Below are 18002 nucleotides of genomic sequence, written 5' to 3' on the forward strand. Positions count from 1 at the left end.
TTGGACAATTTCTTGTCATACCCCACGCTTGGCCCCGATAAAATAAAAACGCCTATACTCACCTCCAGTGCTGTTCCCGCGGTGTCGGCACCCGCTCTCCCCGAGGCTCCGGAGTGCTGTTGTTGTGACACATGACCCCGCCGGTGCCCAATCAACGCTTGCCTCACTGGCCCCGCCTCCTGTCGAATTGAGCATGAAGAGGAAGTGAGAGATCAGCCGCAGCCCGGATTTCCTCTTCATGTTCAATTCGACAGAAGGCGGGGCCAGTTACACCAGTGCTGATTGGGTGCCAGAGTCACGTGTCACAACAACAGCACTGGAGCCCCGGGACCGCCAGTGCTGACACCGCTGGAACAGCGCCTGCACGAGAGGGGAATATAGGCTTTTTTATTTTATCAGCCCCAAACATTTAGATCAAGAAAGAGTTGTCCTAGTAGTGGACAACCCCTTTAAGTCCAGCTTGGATAGTTGTAATCGATTATTGACTTTATTAGGCTATTTGATCATATATTTGAAAAAGAAACCAACGTGGCCTCCAGACCCCTTGCTTAGCTTTCTTCAGGCTGGTGCATAATTTGTAATCCAGTGCTATGTAATTAGAGTATGGATTCTGTCTGCAGGGTTCTTGCACCCAAAGCTGATAATGCTGACGTGTAGTCTCCATTAAACTCTCTGCTCTTAAAGGGAACCTGTCACCTGAAAAAACATTATTAACCTACAGATATGGGGTTAATCTTCAGGTTAATAGTGTTCAGAACTTGCCCGGCACCCACACTTTGAGCCCTGCTGTCAGGAGGAAATTAACTTTATTCCTCCCGGTAGGGTTGGGGTGTCAGTCACGGGGTTGGCACCAGCACAAGTTCAGTCGCTATAACTGCACCCCTGGTACTCACTGACAGCAGCTCAGAGCAAGGAAACTGATGTGGGGCGTAAACTCTCTAAATTTCTATATGGAAAACCTATACTCATGAAGGGTATAAATAAACGAGAGCTCCAGAATTCTTTGGAGAATGTTGGAAATCACAAGCTGGTGTATTTGTCTGTTCTTACCAGCCGTTGACTTAATCCCAGAAACTTCTAAGGTGGAGTTAAAGCTGCTCTGACAGCACATCATTTACTCATAATGGGATGCGAGAATGCTCAGAGTAGACCGTCTTCTGCATTTTGGCATCGTACTAGCAAGAGACGAACGCTAGGAACGCTGCTGTGCTGCTGTCAATCACTCATTGTGCAATGCTAAAATGCAGGAGACGGTCTACTCTGTGCGCTCTGCTGTTTAGCTCAATGTGTCCTGCATTCTCACATCATATTATGGGCTCGTTCACAAAACCGTATTTTCGTGAAAAAAAAGGACCGCAGTCGGACCACTGTTTTTCACTGAGGCAGTTCAGATGAGCAATTTTTTTTTCAATGACTGAATTTTTACAGATACATTGGGATCTAAGGGGTAAGGTTTCTCCTTGTGGAGAATGACAAGCCAGATCTGGCATGCCAGTATGAGGAGACTTAAACGCCTTGCATGATCCTCTGGGAAATGAAATATGCAAATAGACTCTTCAGAGAGGAAGAGGACTTGAACTCTTGTGCCACCTATTGAAAGTAGCAATCCTACTAGTATGGACCCTTTAACGAGCCTTGCAATATGACTTAGGATAAAAGCCAAACCAGAATCTCAATATGCAGACACGGCTGCTGCCCCTCATCAGTGCAAAGTATGAGATCTGATTTGGCTAGATGAGAGGCTAAGACTGGGATCTAAGGGGTAAGGTTTCTCCTTGTGGAGAGTGACAAGCCAGGCCAGGCATGTCAGAGTGAGGAGACTTGAACCCCTTGCAATGCTCCTCTGGGAAATTAAATATGCAAATTGTCTCTTCAGAGAGAAAGAGGACTTGAACTCTAGTGCCACCTATTGGAAGTAGCAATCCTACAAGTCAATATGGACCTTTTAACGAGCCTTGGAATATGACTTTGCACTGATGAGGGGCAATACCCCAAAACACTGTGTCTACAAATTGAGATTCTGATTTGGCTTTTATCCTAAGTCATGTGGCAAAGCTCGTTAAAGGGTTGATATTGACTCTTAGGATTGCTACTTCCAATAGGTGGCACTAAAGTTCAAGTCCTCTACTTCTCTGAAGAGACAATTTGTATATTTAATTTCCCAGTGGAGCATTGCAAGGCGTTTAAGTCTCCTCATGCTGGCATGTTAGACCTGGCATGTCACTCTCCACAAGGAGAAACCTTACCCCTTAGATCCCAGTCTTAGCCTCTCATCCAGCCAAATGAGATATCATACTTTGCACTGATGAGGGGCAGCACCCTGAAACATAATGTCTGCAAATTAGGATTCTGGTTTGGCTTTTATCCTAAGTCATGTGACAAGGCTCGTTAGAGGGTCGATATTGGCTTTTAGGATTACTACTTCCAATAGGTGGCGCTAGTGTTCTAGTCATCTTCCTCTCTGAAGACGGAAGGTAATCACTGGGATCAGCAGCTCTGAGTGGCAGCTATCTACAGTGGTAAGGCAGCTGAGTTCAGTGATTGGCTGCAGCGGTCATATGCACTGTAGTCGTGATGTAACCTCTGCAGCCTATCAACAAAGATCAGGGAATGATGAGAACAAGCTCAGTTTATTGTTTTTAAAGAAACATTAAAACCAGAACACCCCTTTAATTCTTTGCTTGGAATTTGGCATACTATAGAGAATAAAGAACGTTAACACTTCTAAGGTTCAAGTTGTTTAAATCACTTTTTACAGGAAATAGAATTTATCGAGCTGACCAGTATCCGGGACACACGATATGGGAAACATGCCAAAATCCCCAAGGTATTCAGTTTATCATTGGTGGGAAATGGAAATCAGATGTATTGAGCCTGATGTGTTCTGTTGATATTTTTGCTGTATTTTAGTTGTCTTTCGCCTTCAGTTCCTGTGTAATGTTACTTTTAGACTTAATGAACATTAGACGTGTAATTCTGCCTACAGTTTTTTTTTTATTACCGATAACTTGAAGTGGATCTGTCACCAGATTTTCCTAGCTACAAACATTAGTAAATGTATCTAATGGACCTGATGAAGTTGGTGTACTTGCTTTGAAACTCCACAGCTGTATAATCGTGCCAATAAAGTGCGTCCAAATGAGAGAGCTCTAGTCTATTCCCACCCGTCGTGACTTACAACTCCAGCTTGTACTGTACAGATTTCAGCAGCAGGGAGGCGGTACACTGAGGAGGTGCTAATCGGGACAGGTGGGAGAAGATCAGCAGCAAAGAGGAGCGATCAATCAGGCTACGTTGGTGGAGAGTGAGTGTAAACCTTCATAGAGGATTAGACATCTATTCTCACATGCATATTTACAGTAAGCTCACCAGCCCCATTGGGTTCAAGGGATCTCTTTAATAATGTATATAATTTGTTTTTCAAAATATGGTGATTTTATACTCGGCCAAAGAGAAAAGGATTTACTGTTTTGCATGCGAAGCTACGGTAATGCTGCTTAGTAGTAGCGTCTTCTTCCTTCAAACCCTTCATGCTGATGGAAGAAAAAAGGAACCGAAATCAAGTAAAAGAAAGCTTGGACAATGTGGTCATGATGACCTTTCATCTTCTCTGCAGATACTGTGGGAGAGGGAGATGATCTGTTGTCCCTGACCATTCCTTCCTCATCAGTGTCCCAATGCCTGTCCTTCAGTCCTCTGTTCAGCCAGAAGCCAGTACCAGTGGGAGCTTTAAGTATACAGTATATACATTATAGCATTAAATTCAAATAATGGGATCTCAGCTGCTTCTTAACCAGTTCAGGATAGCCCATAGACTTTCAATGTCCGGGATGGACTGTCCTTTTCTCTGCATTGAGCTCAAGACAGTGCCCTGCAGCGGCAGCTGCACAATCAGACTCTCCATAAAGAAAGCAGAGATGGTTTATTACCATCTCTGTCAAACCATTACCATCTCTGTCTTCCTGATTCAGAGCACTGAACAAGCTCTGTGTATACAGCACAGGAAGCACTGTTAGTGCTTCCTTCTCCGAACCCAGTGATCATGTGATTGCTGGGTGTAGGGAGAGTACAAGAACTGCTGAGTCACAGGAGACACAGTCATGTCTGCTATGTAACCAGGAGACTGAATTTCCTCTGTAACTAGGGCTAATATACCAGCTCCAATTACAGGGAAAATCAGCAATAAAATGAATGTATTATGTTAAATTCCTCAACCCTACCAAAAAAAGATCTTTCTAAAACTTTATGGAGGACTGCATGAGTGAGCGCAAAACCAAATAAAATGAAACTAAAAAAGCAAAAAAAAAAAATGAATGTATGAAAAAACAAAACTAAAAAAGAAGACACTGCAAGTCTTCAAGTCCAAATCAGTGAATCAAATCCCACCAAAGTCAAAAACATATATATATGTCCAGTATATAAGAATAGCTTATGGGAAAGGGAATGCAATTAAAAAAATAAAAAAAAGCTTACGGGAAAGGGAAAAATGAAAAAAAAAAAAAGTGAAAAATAGACATATATTTCCAATTTTTCTTTATATTTTTCTCGATCTTAGCAAGAAAAAAAAGAAATATAAAATTGACATAAAAATTAAGCCCCGTTTATGTTAAAGAAACTCCGAACGAAAAATATTTTTAACAGCCGTTAACCCGAAAATGTGCGGCCTGGTCAGGAAAGGGGTAACTAATATATTATCATTCATGGTTTGTACCCTAAAAGCAGGCATTGCTCGAACACTAAAAGTTTTTTTAACAATGCAGAAGAATAGAAAGCTGATACAAAAATGTCGAAGCAACAGATCTTACAGATATAAATCTGCCATCTCAGCGTAAAGGCCTTTTACATGGGGTAATGATCACATCAATGACTGTTCATAGAAATATTCGTTCTCGATCCCAATCATGCCCAGCCATCATGTGAACAGGGGATGTTCTGCCAACAATAATAAAAACTGTATGAACAATGAACGAAAAATCGCACAAAACCCCCAAAATAAGGAACAACAATTGAACACCAGAAAAATAGTATATATAATATACTGGAAAAGTGGTTTGACCTAGGGAAATCTAAACTTATAGGGGTTGTGCCAAAGTGGCAGGTTATCATCTCTCACAGGACTTGTGATACCTGATTGCTAGGGGCCCTATCCCACCCGTCCCGAGCACAGAGCTGTGTAATTCCCCTTTAGAATGGAGTAGCTGCCATGTATGCACGTTCATTGTGTATGGCACTGTAAGTATCTCCGGCTGTCTCATAGACAATAAATAGAGCAATAGCGGCAAATTGTTACTTTATGCTAAGCCATTTCCCTAGACTTGCCCAGTCCTTTATATGTGCCCACGCATAAATATCGCTCCTAGTTCCACACAGAATGATACCCTTTTCAAAGACCACACAGGACCCCCATGCACGGTATGATGCCCACAGTCCCCCCCACAATACGATGCCCAACCACTCGGACCACACAGTATAATGTTCTCAAACACAGTATGATGCTCCCCTGAAACACTATAATGCCCCTACAGTCCCCCTACACACAATATAGTATCTACTACAGTATGATAACCCCAGCCCTCATACACAGTACCCACAGTATCCACACAATATGATGCCCCCACAGTCCCCCACACACACTGTAATACCTTCACAGTCCCACTCCCCCCACATGCAGAATATCCTCCACAGTATGATGACCCCAGCCCTCACACACAGTACTCACAGTCTCCACACAATATGATGCCCCCACAATCCCCCACACACACTGTAATGCCTCCACAGTCCCCCCATATGCGGTATATCCTCCACAGTATGATGTCCCCAGCCCTCACTCACAGTACTCACAGCCTCCACACACAATATGATGCCCCCACAGTCCCCCCACATGCAGTATATCCTCCACAGTATGAAGACCCCAGCCCTCACACACAGTAGTCACAGTCTCCACACACAATATGATGCCCCCACAATCCCCCACACACACTGTAATGCCTCCACAGTCCACCCACATGCAGTATATCCTCCAAAGTATGATGACCCCAGCCCTCACACACAGTACCCACAGTCTCCCCACACAATATGATGCCCCACACACACTGTAATGCCCCCACAATCCCCCACATGCAGTATGATACCCTCCACAGTATTACCGCAGCCCTCACACACAGTACCCACAGTCTCCCCACACAATATGATGCCCACAGTCCCCCCCACAATACGATGCCCAACCACTCGGACCACACAGTATAATGTTCTCAAACACAGTATGATGCTCCCCTGAAACACTATAATGCCCCTACAGTCCCCCTACACACAATATAGTATCTACTACAGTATGATAACCCCAGCCCTCATACACAGTACCCACAGTATCCACACAATATGATGCCCCCACAGTCCCCCACACACACTGTAATACCTTCACAGTCCCCCCACATGCAGAATATCCTCCACAGTATGATGACCCCAGCCCTCACACACAGTACTTACAGTCTCCACACAATATGATGCCCCCACAATCCCCCACACACACTGTAATGCCTCCACAGTCCCCCCATATGCAGTATATCCTCCACAGTATGATGACCCCAGCCCTCACACACAGTACTCACAGTCTCCACACACAATATGATGCCCCCACAGTCCCCCCCACACACTGTAATGCCTCCACAGTCCCCCCACATGCAGTATATCCTCCACAGTATGATGACCCCAGCCCTCACACACAGTACTCACAGTCTCCACACAATACGATGCCCCCACAATCCCCCACACACACTGTAATGCCTCCACAGTCCCCCCATATGCAGTATATCCTCCACAGTATGATGTCCCCAGCCCTCACACACAGTACTCACAGTCTCCACACAATATGATGCCCCCACAGTCCCCCACACACACTGTAATGCCTCCACAGTCCCCCCACATGCAGTATATCCTCCACAGTATGATGTCCCCAGCCCTCACACACAGTACTCACAGTCTCCACACAATATGATGCCCCCACAGTCCCCCCACATGCAGTATATCCTCCACAGTATGATGTCCCCAGCCCTCACACACAGTACTCACAGTCTCCACACAATATGATGCCCCCACAGTCCCCCCACATGCAGTATATCCTCCACAGTATGATGACCCCAGCCCTCACACACAGTACTCACAGTCTTCACACACAATATGATGCCCCCACAATCCCCCACACACACTGTAATGCCTCCACAGTCCACCCACATGCAGTATATCCTCCAAAGTATGATGACCCCAGCCCTCACACACAGTACCCACAGTCTCCCCACACAATATGATGCCCCACACACACTGTAATGCCCCCACAATCCCCCACATGCAGTATGATACCCTCCACAGTATTACCGCAGCCCTCACACCTAGTACCCACAGTCTCCCCATACAATATGATGCCCCCACAGTCCCCCCCACATGCATTACAATAGACACAGTGTGATTCCCCCAGTCTCACCACAAAATGTGAGGCCCCACAACAGTATGTATTCCCCACAGTCCCCCCAGAGTATAATGACCCCACAGCCGGAATTTCCCAGTGGCCCACACACAGTGTAATACTCCCACAATGTGAATTCCCCACAGTTTCCCTTGTTTATTTTAGCAGATTTTTTATTGGAAATTATATTTTGTGTGTTGTAAAATATAAGGATATAGACACCTTGTGGGGTGTTTTATTGTTATCCAGATAGACAACTAAGGCCATGTTCACACATTTAGTATTTGGTCAGTATTTTACATCAGTATTTGTAACCAGGAGGGGGTGATAAATACAGAAATGGTGACGTGTTTCTATTATACTTTTCCTCTGATTACTCCACTCCTGGTTTTGACTTATAAATACTGATGTGGAATACTGAAGGTGTGAACGTGGCCTAAGAGTCTTCTCCACCCATCTGCCCTATTGTACTGAGAGCCCGGGCAAATTTCCGACACTAAGTCACCCTGACTCCTCTTCCCAGTGGTTCAACCTTCGGCCAAGTCTGAGGTCCAGAGCACTCTTGAAGAGGTTTTCATCCAGGATATCTCTGTACTTGGCCGCATTCATGTTTCCTTCAATTGCAACCAGTCATCCTGTCCCTGCAGCTGAAAAACACCCCCATAGCATGATGCTGCCACCACCATGTTTCACGGTTGGGATTGTATTGGGCAGGTGATCAGCAGTTCTATCTTCGTCTCATCAGACCAGAGAATCTTATTTCTCATAGTCTGGGAGTCCTTCATGTGTTTTTGAGGAAACTCTATGCGAGCTTTCATATGTCTTGAACTGAGGAGAGGCTTCCGTCGGGCCACTCTGCCATAAAGCCCCGACTGGTGGAGGGCTGCAGTGATAGTTGATTTTGTGGAACTTTCTCCCATCTCCCTACTGCATCTCTAGAGCTCAGCTACAGTGATCTTGGGGTTCTTCTTTACCTCTCTCACCAAGGCTCTTCTCCCACGATTGCTCAGTTTGGCTGGACGGCCAGGTCTAGGAAAACTTCTGGTGGTCGCAAACTTCTTCCATTTAAGGATAATGGAGGCCACTGTGCTCTTAGGAACCTTGAGTAATGCAGAAATTATTTTGTAACCTTGGCCAGATTTGTGCTTTGCCACAATTCTGTCTCTGAGCTCCTTGGGCAGTTCCTTTGAGCCTTTGATTCATTGGTCTGACATGCACTGTGAGCTGTGAGGTCTTATATAGACAGGTGTGTGCCTTTCCAAATAAAGTCCTATCAGTTTAATTAAACACAGCTGGACTCCAATGAAGGAGTAGAACCATCTCAAGGAGGATCACAAGGAAATGGACAGCATGTGACTTAAATATGAGTGTCTGAGCAAAGGGTCTGAATACTTATGACCATGTGACATTTCAGTTTTTCTTTTTTAATAAATTTGCAAAAATTTCTACATTTCTGGGTTTTTTCAGTCAAGATGGGGTGCAGAGTGTACTTTAATGAGAAAAAAATGAACTTTTTAGAATTTACCAAATGGCTGCAATGAAACAAAGAGTGAAAAATTTTAAGGGGTCTGAATACTTTCCATACCCACTGTATATATATACATATACACATATATATGCACAGTAGTAAAAAAATCTATAAAATATATATGTACACATATATTATATACATACAGTACAGACCAAAAATTTGGACACACCTTCTCATTTAAAGATTTTTCTGTATTTTCATGACTATGAAAATTGTACATTCACACTGAAGGCATCAAAACTATGAATTATGACATGTGGAATTATATACTTAACAAAAAAGTGTGAAACAACTGAAAAAAAGGCAAGAAATCCCACTTATTAAACCTGACAGGGCACACCTGTGAAGTGAAAACCATTTCCGGTGACTACCTCTTGAAGCTCATCAAGAGAATGCCAAGAGTGTGCAAAGCAGTCATCAAAGCAAAAGGTGGCTACTTTGAAGAACCTAGAATATAAGACATGTTTTCAGTTGTTTCACACTTTTTTGTTAAGTATATAATTCCACATGTGTTAATTCATAGTTTTGATGCCTTCAGTGTGAATGTACAATTTTCATAGTCATGAAAATACAGAAAAATCTTTAAATGAGAAGGTGTGTCCAAACTGTTGGTCTTTATTGTATATACACACAGTAATAAAAAAAATCAATAAAATATATATGTACACATATATTATACTAGCTATTGAACCCGTTCTACGCCCGGGTGGCGAGCATTTTTATTGGTATATGGTCCCCCATCCTGTTATGTGCTGCCCAAATCCTGTTATGTGCTGTCCCCATCCTATCCTGGTATGCATGACACCCCTCATCCCTATCCTGGTATGTATGGCACCCCTCATCCCTATCCTGGTATGCATGGTAGCCCTCATCCCTATCCTGGTATGCATGGCACCCCTCATACCTATCCTGGTATGTATGGCACCCCTCACCCCCAACCCTGATATGCATGACCCCCTCATTCCCCAACACTGGTATGTATGGCACCCCTCATCCCCAATCCTGGTATGCATGGCACCCCTCATCCCCAATCCTGGCATGCATGGCACCCCTTATCCCAATCCTTGTATGCATGGCCCCCTCATCCACAATCCTGGTATGCATGGCACCCCTCATGCCAATCCTGGTATGCATGGCACCCCATCCCTCATCCTGGTATGCATGGCTCCTTCATCCCCAATCCTGGTATGTATGGCTCACTCAGCCTTATCCTGGTATGCATAAGCCCCTCGCCTCCATCCTGGTATGCATGGCACTCCTCATCCCCCAATCCTGGTATGCATGGCACCATGTCCCTTATTCTGGTATGCATGGTACCCCTCATCCCTATCTTAGTATTATGGCACCCCCTCATCCCTATCCTGGTATGCATGGCCCCTCATCCCTCATCTCTATCTTGGTATGTATGGTACCCCTTCATCCCTATCCTTGTATGCATGGTACCCCCTTATCCCTATCCTGGTATGCATGGCCCCTCATCCATATCCTGGTATGCATGGCCCCTCATCCCTATCTTGGTATGCATGGTACCCCTTCATCCCTATCCTGCTATGCATGGTACCCCCTCATCCCTATCCTGTTATGCATGGTACCCCCTCATCCGTATCCTGGTATGCATTATACCCCCTCATCCCTATCCTGGTATGCATGGTACCCCCTCATCCCCAATCCTGGTATGCATGGCACCTCTCATCCCAAATCCTGGTATGCTTGGCACCCCTCATCCCTATCTTGGTATGTATGGCACCCCCTCATCCCTATCCTGGTATGCATGGCCCCTCATCCCTCATCCCTATCTTGGTATGTATGGTACCCCTTCATACCTATCCTTGTATGCATGGTACCCCCTCATCCCTATCCTGGTATGCATGGCCCCTCATCCCCAATCCTGGTATGCATGGCTCCCTCATCCCCAATCCTGGTATGTATGGCCCCCTCAGCCTTATGCTGGTATGCATGGTACCCCTCATCCCCATCCTGGTATGCATGGCACCCCTCATCCCCCAATCCTGGTATGCATGGCACCCATCATCCCTATCCTGGTATGTATAGTACCCCTCATCCCCAATCCTAGTATGCATGGCACCCCTCATCCCCAATCCTGGTATGTATGGTACCCCTCATCCACCAATCCTGGTATGTGTGGTACCCCTCATCCACCAATCCTGGTATGTGTGGCCCCCTCATCCCCATATCCTGGTATGTGTGGCCCCCTCATCCCCCTATCCTGGTATGTGTGGTACCCCTCATCCCTATCCTGGTATGTATAGTACCTCTCATCCCCAATCCTGGTATGCATGGCACCCCTCATATCAATCCTGGTATGCATGGCTCCCTCATCCCCAATCCTAGTATGCATGGCACCCCATTCCTCATCCTGGTATTTATGGCCCCCTCAGCCTTATGTTGGTATGCATGGCACCCCTCATCCTAAAATCCTAGTATGCATGGCACCCCATTCCTCATCCTGGTATGTATGGTACCCCCTCATCCCCAATTCTGGTATGCATGGCACCTCTCATCCCCAATCCTGGTATGTATGGTACCCTTCATCCCTATCCTGGTATGCATGGCACCCCTTATCCCTACCCTGGTGTGTATGGTACCCCTCATTCCTATCCTAGTATGCATGGTACTCCTCATCCGTATCCTGGTATGCATGGCCCCTCATCCGTATCCTGGTATGCATGGTACCCCATCCCTCATCCTGGTATGTATGGCCCGTCATCCGTATCCTGGTATGTATGGTATCCCAGCCCTCATCCTGGTATACATGGCCCCTCATCCGTATCTTGGTATGCATGGCCCCTCATCCGTATCCTGGTATGCATGGTACCCCATCCCTCATCCTGGTATGCATGGCCCCTCATCCCTATCCTGGTATGCATGGCACCCCTCACCCCCAATCCTGGTATGTGTGGCCCCCTCACCTCCCAATCCTGGTATGTATGGGACCCCTCATCCCTATCATGCTGCACACACACAAAAAAATAAACAATTATACTCACCTTTCTTCCCTGTGCTCCAGTGCTGCGTCTCGTTCTGCTGGAGGCCGGGGGAGGAGTGTGGTGTTGGAGTATGCATGTGCCCATACCGCGCTGTCCGGCGCCATTTTGCTGAAGACACACTGCAAATGTGTCTTCAGTAAAATGGTGCCGGATAGCGTGCTATGCGCATGCGTTGATTCCGACGCCGTACTTCTGCCCCGGCCTCCGGCCTCCGGCCAAAACAGAGGCGCTGCGGCAATGCTCCTCCTGGTCAGATAAGTATGTAAGTATGGCACCGGAGATCGCTGTATGCGTTCAGTGCCTACGCATACTGTGATCTCCGGCGCCATACACTCCTCTTACCTGTAACGGCTCGATGCGTGCTTCTGTCTGGAGCCAAACTGCGCAGCAAGGGATCAAATACGTATTTCCCCCACTGTATATATGTATACACAAGTACATATACACAGTATTAAAAAAATATATATTTATATATACAGTCACACAACTCTATATATATATATATATATATATATATATATATATATATATATATATACAGTACAGACCAAAAGTTTGGACACACCTTCTCATTTAAAGATTTTTCTGTATTTTCTTGACTATGAAAATTGTACATTCACACTGAAGGCATCAAAACTATGAATTAACACATGTGGAATTATATACTTAACAAAGAAGTGTGAAACAACTGAAAATATGTCTTATATTCTAGGTTCTTCAAAGTAGCCACCTTTTGCTTTAATGACTACTTTGCACACTCTTGGCATTCTCTTGATGAGCTTCAAGAGGTAGTCACCGGAAATGGTTTTCACTTCACAGGTGTGCCCTGTCAGGTTTAATAAATGGGATTTCTTGGCTTATAAATGGGGTTGGGACCATCAGTTGTGTTGTGCAGAAGTCAGGTGGATACACATCTGATAGTCCTACTGAATAGACTGTTAGAATTTGTATTATGGCAAGAAAAAAGCAGCTAAGTAAAGAAAAACGAGTGGCCATCATTACTTTAAGAAATGAAGGTCAGTCAGTCCGAAAAATTGGGCAAACTTTGAATGTGTCCCCAAGTGCAGTTGCAAAAACCATCAAGCGCTACAAAGAAACTGGCTCACATGAGGACCGCTCCAGGAAAGGAAGACCAAGAGTCACCTCTGCTTCTGAGGATAAGTTTATCCGAGTCACCAGCCTCAGAAATCGCAGGTTAACAGCAGCTCAGATTAGAGACCAGGTCAATGCCACACAGAGTTCTAGCAGCAGACACATCTCTTCAACAACTGTTAAGAGAAGACTTTGTGCAGCAGGCCTTCATGGTAAAATAGCTGCTAGGAAACCACTGCTAAGGACAGGCAACAAGCAGAAGAGACTTGTTTGGACTACAGAACACAAGGAATGGACATTAGACCAGTGGAAATCTGTGCTTTGGTCTGATGAGTCCAAATTTGAGATCTTTGGTTCCAACCACCGTGTCTTTGTGCGACGCAGAAAAGGTGAACGGATGGACTCTACATGCCTGGTTCTCACCGTGAAGCATGGAGGAGGAGGTGTGATGGTGTGGGGGTGCTTTGCTGGTGACACTGTTGGGGATTTATTCAAAATTGAAGGCATACTGAACCAGCATGGCTACCACAGCATCTTGCAGCTGCATGCTATTCCATCTGGTTTGCGTTTAGTTGGACCATCATTTATTTTTCAACAGGACAATGACCCCAAACACACCTCCAGGCTGTGTAAGGGCTATTTGACCAAGAAGGAGAGTGATGGGGTGCTACGCCAGATGACCTGGCCTCCACAGTCACCAGACCTGAACCCAATCGAGATGGTTTGGGGTGAGCTGGACCGCAGAGTGAAGGCAAAGGGCCAACAAGTGCTAAGTATCTCTGGGAACTCCTTCAAGATTGTTGGAAGACCATTTCCGGTGACTACCTCTTGAAGCTCATCAAGAGAATGCCAAGAGTGTGCAAAGCAGTCATCAAAGCAAAAGGTGGCTACTTTGAAGATCCTAGAATATAAGACATATTTTCAGTTGTTTCACACTTTTTTGTTAAGTATATAATTCCACATGTGTTAATTCATAGTTTTGATGCCTTCAGTGTGAATGTACAATTTTCATAGTCATGAAAATACAGAAAAATCTTTAAATGAGAAGGTGTGTCCAAACTTTTGGTCTGTATATATGTAAAAACTGTTGAGTAATAACAGTTTAAATCAAACGTTATTATTGTCTTTATGTATTTTGGCCATAATGGAGTGCTGCTGCGCTTTCTTTTTATATATCTTATTCAGTTTCTGCAGCTTGCACCTGTTCACATTAGGATGTGCTGGTCAGTTCTTTTTACATATTACTATAGGAGGTGGTAACTGTCTCCTGTCTGACCTTGCACTCCCCCCATTTAACCAGCAGGTGATGTATATTCTACTCTACCAGCCCATTTAAATTGTAGGTATTTCAGCCCAGAAGTGACATGTTCTGTCCAGAGTTATAGGCTTGTAGCCCAAGAGAGGCATGTAGGCAGAGTAGTACCCATCAGATGGGAGGTCACCTTGCAGCGGTTGATGGGCACACATGAATTGGCCAATTTATGCGCTAAGAACCTCCGTTTTTAGTAAGTAAAGTTCATTGAGTAATAACAGTTTAAATCAAACGTTTTTATTGTCTTTATGTACAGTGGTGGCCAAAAGTATTGGCACCCCTGCAATTCTGTCAGATAATACTCAGTTTCTTCCTGAAAATGATTGCAATCACAAATTCTTTGGTCTTATTATCTTCATTTAATTTGCTTGCAAGGAAAAAACACAAAATAGAATGAAGCAAAAATCAAATCATTGATCATTTCACACAAAGCTCCAAAAATGGGCCAGACAAAAGTATTGGCACCCTCAGCCTAATACTTGGTTGCACAACCTTTAGGCAAAATAACTGCGAACAACCGCTTCCGGTAACCATCAATGAGTTTCTTACAATGCTCTGCTGGAATTGTAGACCATTCTTCTTTGGCAAACTGCTCCAGGTCCCTGATATTTGAAGGGTGCCTTCTCCAAACTGCCATTTTGAGATCTCTCCACAGGTGTTCTATGGGATTCGGGTCTGGACTCATTGCTGGCCACCTTAGAAGTCTCCAGTGCTTTCTCTCAAACCATTTTATAGTGCTTTTGGAAGTGTGTTTGGGGTCATTGTCCTGCTGGAAGACCCATGACCTCTGAGGGAGACCCAGCTTTCTCACACTGGGCCCTACATTATGCTGCAAAATTTGTTGGTAGTCTTCAGACTTCATAATGCCATGCACACGGTCAAGCAGTCCAGTGCCAGAGGCAGCAAAGCAACCCCAAAACATCAGGGAACCTCCACCATGTTTGACTGTAGGGACCATGTTCTTTTCTTTGAATGCCTCTTTTTTTTTCCTGTACACTCTATGTTGATGCTTTTTCCCAAAAAGTTCTACTTTTGTCTCATCTGACCAGAGAACATTCTTCCAAAATGTTTTAGGCTTTTTCAGGTAAGTTTTGGTAAACTCCAGCCTGGCTTTTTTATGTCTCGGGGTAAGAAGTGGGGTCTTCCTGGGTATCCTACCATACAGTCCCTTTTCATTCAGACGCCGACGGATAGTACGCGTTGACACTGTTGTACCCTCGGACTGCAGGGCAGCTTGAACTTGTTTGGATGTTAGTCGAGGTTCTTTATCCACCATCCGCACAATCTTGCGTTGAAATCTCTCGTCAATTTTTATTTTCCATCCACATCTAGGGAGGTTAGCCACAGTGCCATGGGCTTTACACTTCTTGATGACACTGCGCACGGAAGACACAGGAACATTCAGGTCTTTGAAGATGGACTTGTAGCCTTGAGATTAGTGCAAAAAAAAAAGAAGCCCCCCAGGTACATACCAGTCCTTTAGATATCCATGCAAAAATGGAGGCAGCACACAGAGTAGAATAAAGTGATAAGGTTTAATAGCAAAGGCTTTCTAAGCCTTTAAAAAGGTCCCTTAGTCTGTTTCAGTAGGCTCCACAATCATGGGGAAGACTGCTGACTTGACAGATGTCCAGAAGGCAGTCATTGACACACTCCACAAGGTCCCAGAGTCTGGAGGAAGTGTGGAGAGGCCACAATCCAAGCTGCTAGAGATCTAGTGTGAAGTTTCCACAATCAGTGATGGTTTGGGGAGCCATGTCATCTGCTGGTGGAGGTCCACTGTGTTTTATCAAGACCAAAGTCAGCGCAGCCGTCTACCAGGACATTTTAGAGCACTTCATGCTACCCTCTGCTGACAAGCTTTATGGAGATGGAAATGTCATTCTCCAGCAGGACTTGGCCCCTGTCCACACTGCCAAAAGTACCAATACCGGGTTTACACACAACAGCAAACTCGCCTGACCTTAACCCCATAGAGAATCTATTATAGAGAATCTATGGGGTATTGTCAAGAGGAAGATGAGACCCCAGACCCAACAATGCAGACGAGCTGAAGGCTGCTATCAAAGCCACCTGGGCTTCCATAACACCTCAGCAGGGCCACAGGCTGATCGCCTCCATGCCACATTGCCGCATTGATGCAGTAATTGATGCAAAAGGAGCCCGACCAAGTACTGAGGGCATTTACTGAGCATACATTTCAGTAGGACATTTTGGATTTTAAAAACATTTTTCAATCTGTTGTTATAAAGTATTCTAATTTACTGAGATAATGACTTTTGTGTTTTCATTGGCTGTAATCCATAATCATCAACATTAACAGAAACAAACACTTGAAATAGATCACTCTGTGTGTAATGACTCTATATAATATAGGAGGTTCACTTTTGTATTGAAGAACTGAAATAAATTAACTTTTTGATGATATTCTAATTTAGTGAGATGCACCTATATATATATATATATATATATATATATATATATATATATATATATATATATATATATATATACGTATACACATATACTTGTATATACACACATACACTGTGTATATGTTACATATATTTTTTTATTTAATTTAAAAACGGGTATGGCATGTCGACATGTTATGTGATACAGTACCTGCCTATTAGATGTGGGTCACACTGTGGCAGAACATGCACGAAAGCGCAAAATTGCAAAGCAACCACCAATCCCTTTAAGCTCATTCAACACAGGTATTTCTACAGGTGACCTAATATTTTTTCACTATTGATGACATGTCAGAAAACACAAAGAGTGGAGTGATGAGCAGGAATTAGTTATGTGACTATGTGCTGAATATCAGTAACATTCCCTTTGTATGGCTTCTTAATTACACATCAAGCTTTCGACAATATTTTCTTGCAAGATTAGATCATTAAAGAAGAAAAACTATTTAAAGTGAAATTGAACCTTGCGTTACATTGTCCCTCTGTTATTCCTCCTGTAACTTTTGCAATAAATTGATAACTGGAGTCAGTGATACAAATGCGGGGAATCCGGTGCGACCTTCGCTTGCGGCTCCTTTATCCCCGGTTGTGTGCAGGATTTTGCACAGATTTGCATGGCAGGATATGATTACTGGTGTCATTTGCACAGGAAATGCGTCTAGGTAAATCCCCAGAAAGCAGATCTGCCCTGGAGCAGCTGCCTCTGTTGCTATAATGCCTTTTACGCTGATTTGTGATTGCCGGCTTGTAGATCCTCCAGATTCACCAGATAATCTGTTTTCCGGTCGCGTGAAGCTTGAATAAGCTGAAACATGTGTACATAGAGATTATAGGGATGTTATCCGTGTAATGACGCGGCCTCATACACAATGATGAATCCAGTATTCAGCACCAATATTCTAATAAGTACAGAACACAAATACAATGGAAGGCGTGCTACAAGGAAAGGAAAAAATGCAGAAAAAGAACCATCTGCCTCCTCTAGTAACCAAAAAAAAGCAATTCTGGCACTTTTCTTTAACCGTACGGAATAAAGAATTTCGTATTTTCAAAGATAAGATTTTTAGGGACTCGGCAATAGCAAATAAGTTTTTCTTTTTATTTATAGAATGGTAAAAGGAGGGCG

The 18002-nt window shown here is 44.3% G+C and overlaps 1 protein-coding gene across 2 annotated transcripts in view; it reads left to right on the plus strand.

Annotated features, from left to right (window-relative positions):
- PLCB2 (phospholipase C beta 2) overlaps window positions 1-18002 on the plus strand; it is a 181089-nt gene that overhangs the window by 35027 nt on the left and 128060 nt on the right. For both annotated transcript variants that reach the window (XM_073639196.1, XM_073639197.1), the window contains exon 3: window positions 2759-2827. In XM_073639196.1, the coding sequence (XP_073495297.1) occupies window positions 2759-2827 (69 nt within the window). The remainder of the gene's footprint in view (window positions 1-2758; window positions 2828-18002) is intronic.

This window comes from Phyllobates terribilis, unplaced genomic scaffold (assembly GCF_046119375.1).
Source record: "Phyllobates terribilis strain yellow unplaced genomic scaffold, ASM4611937v1 Scaffold_7__3_contigs__length_470593459, whole genome shotgun sequence".
NCBI lineage: Eukaryota > Metazoa > Chordata > Amphibia > Anura > Dendrobatidae > Phyllobates > Phyllobates terribilis.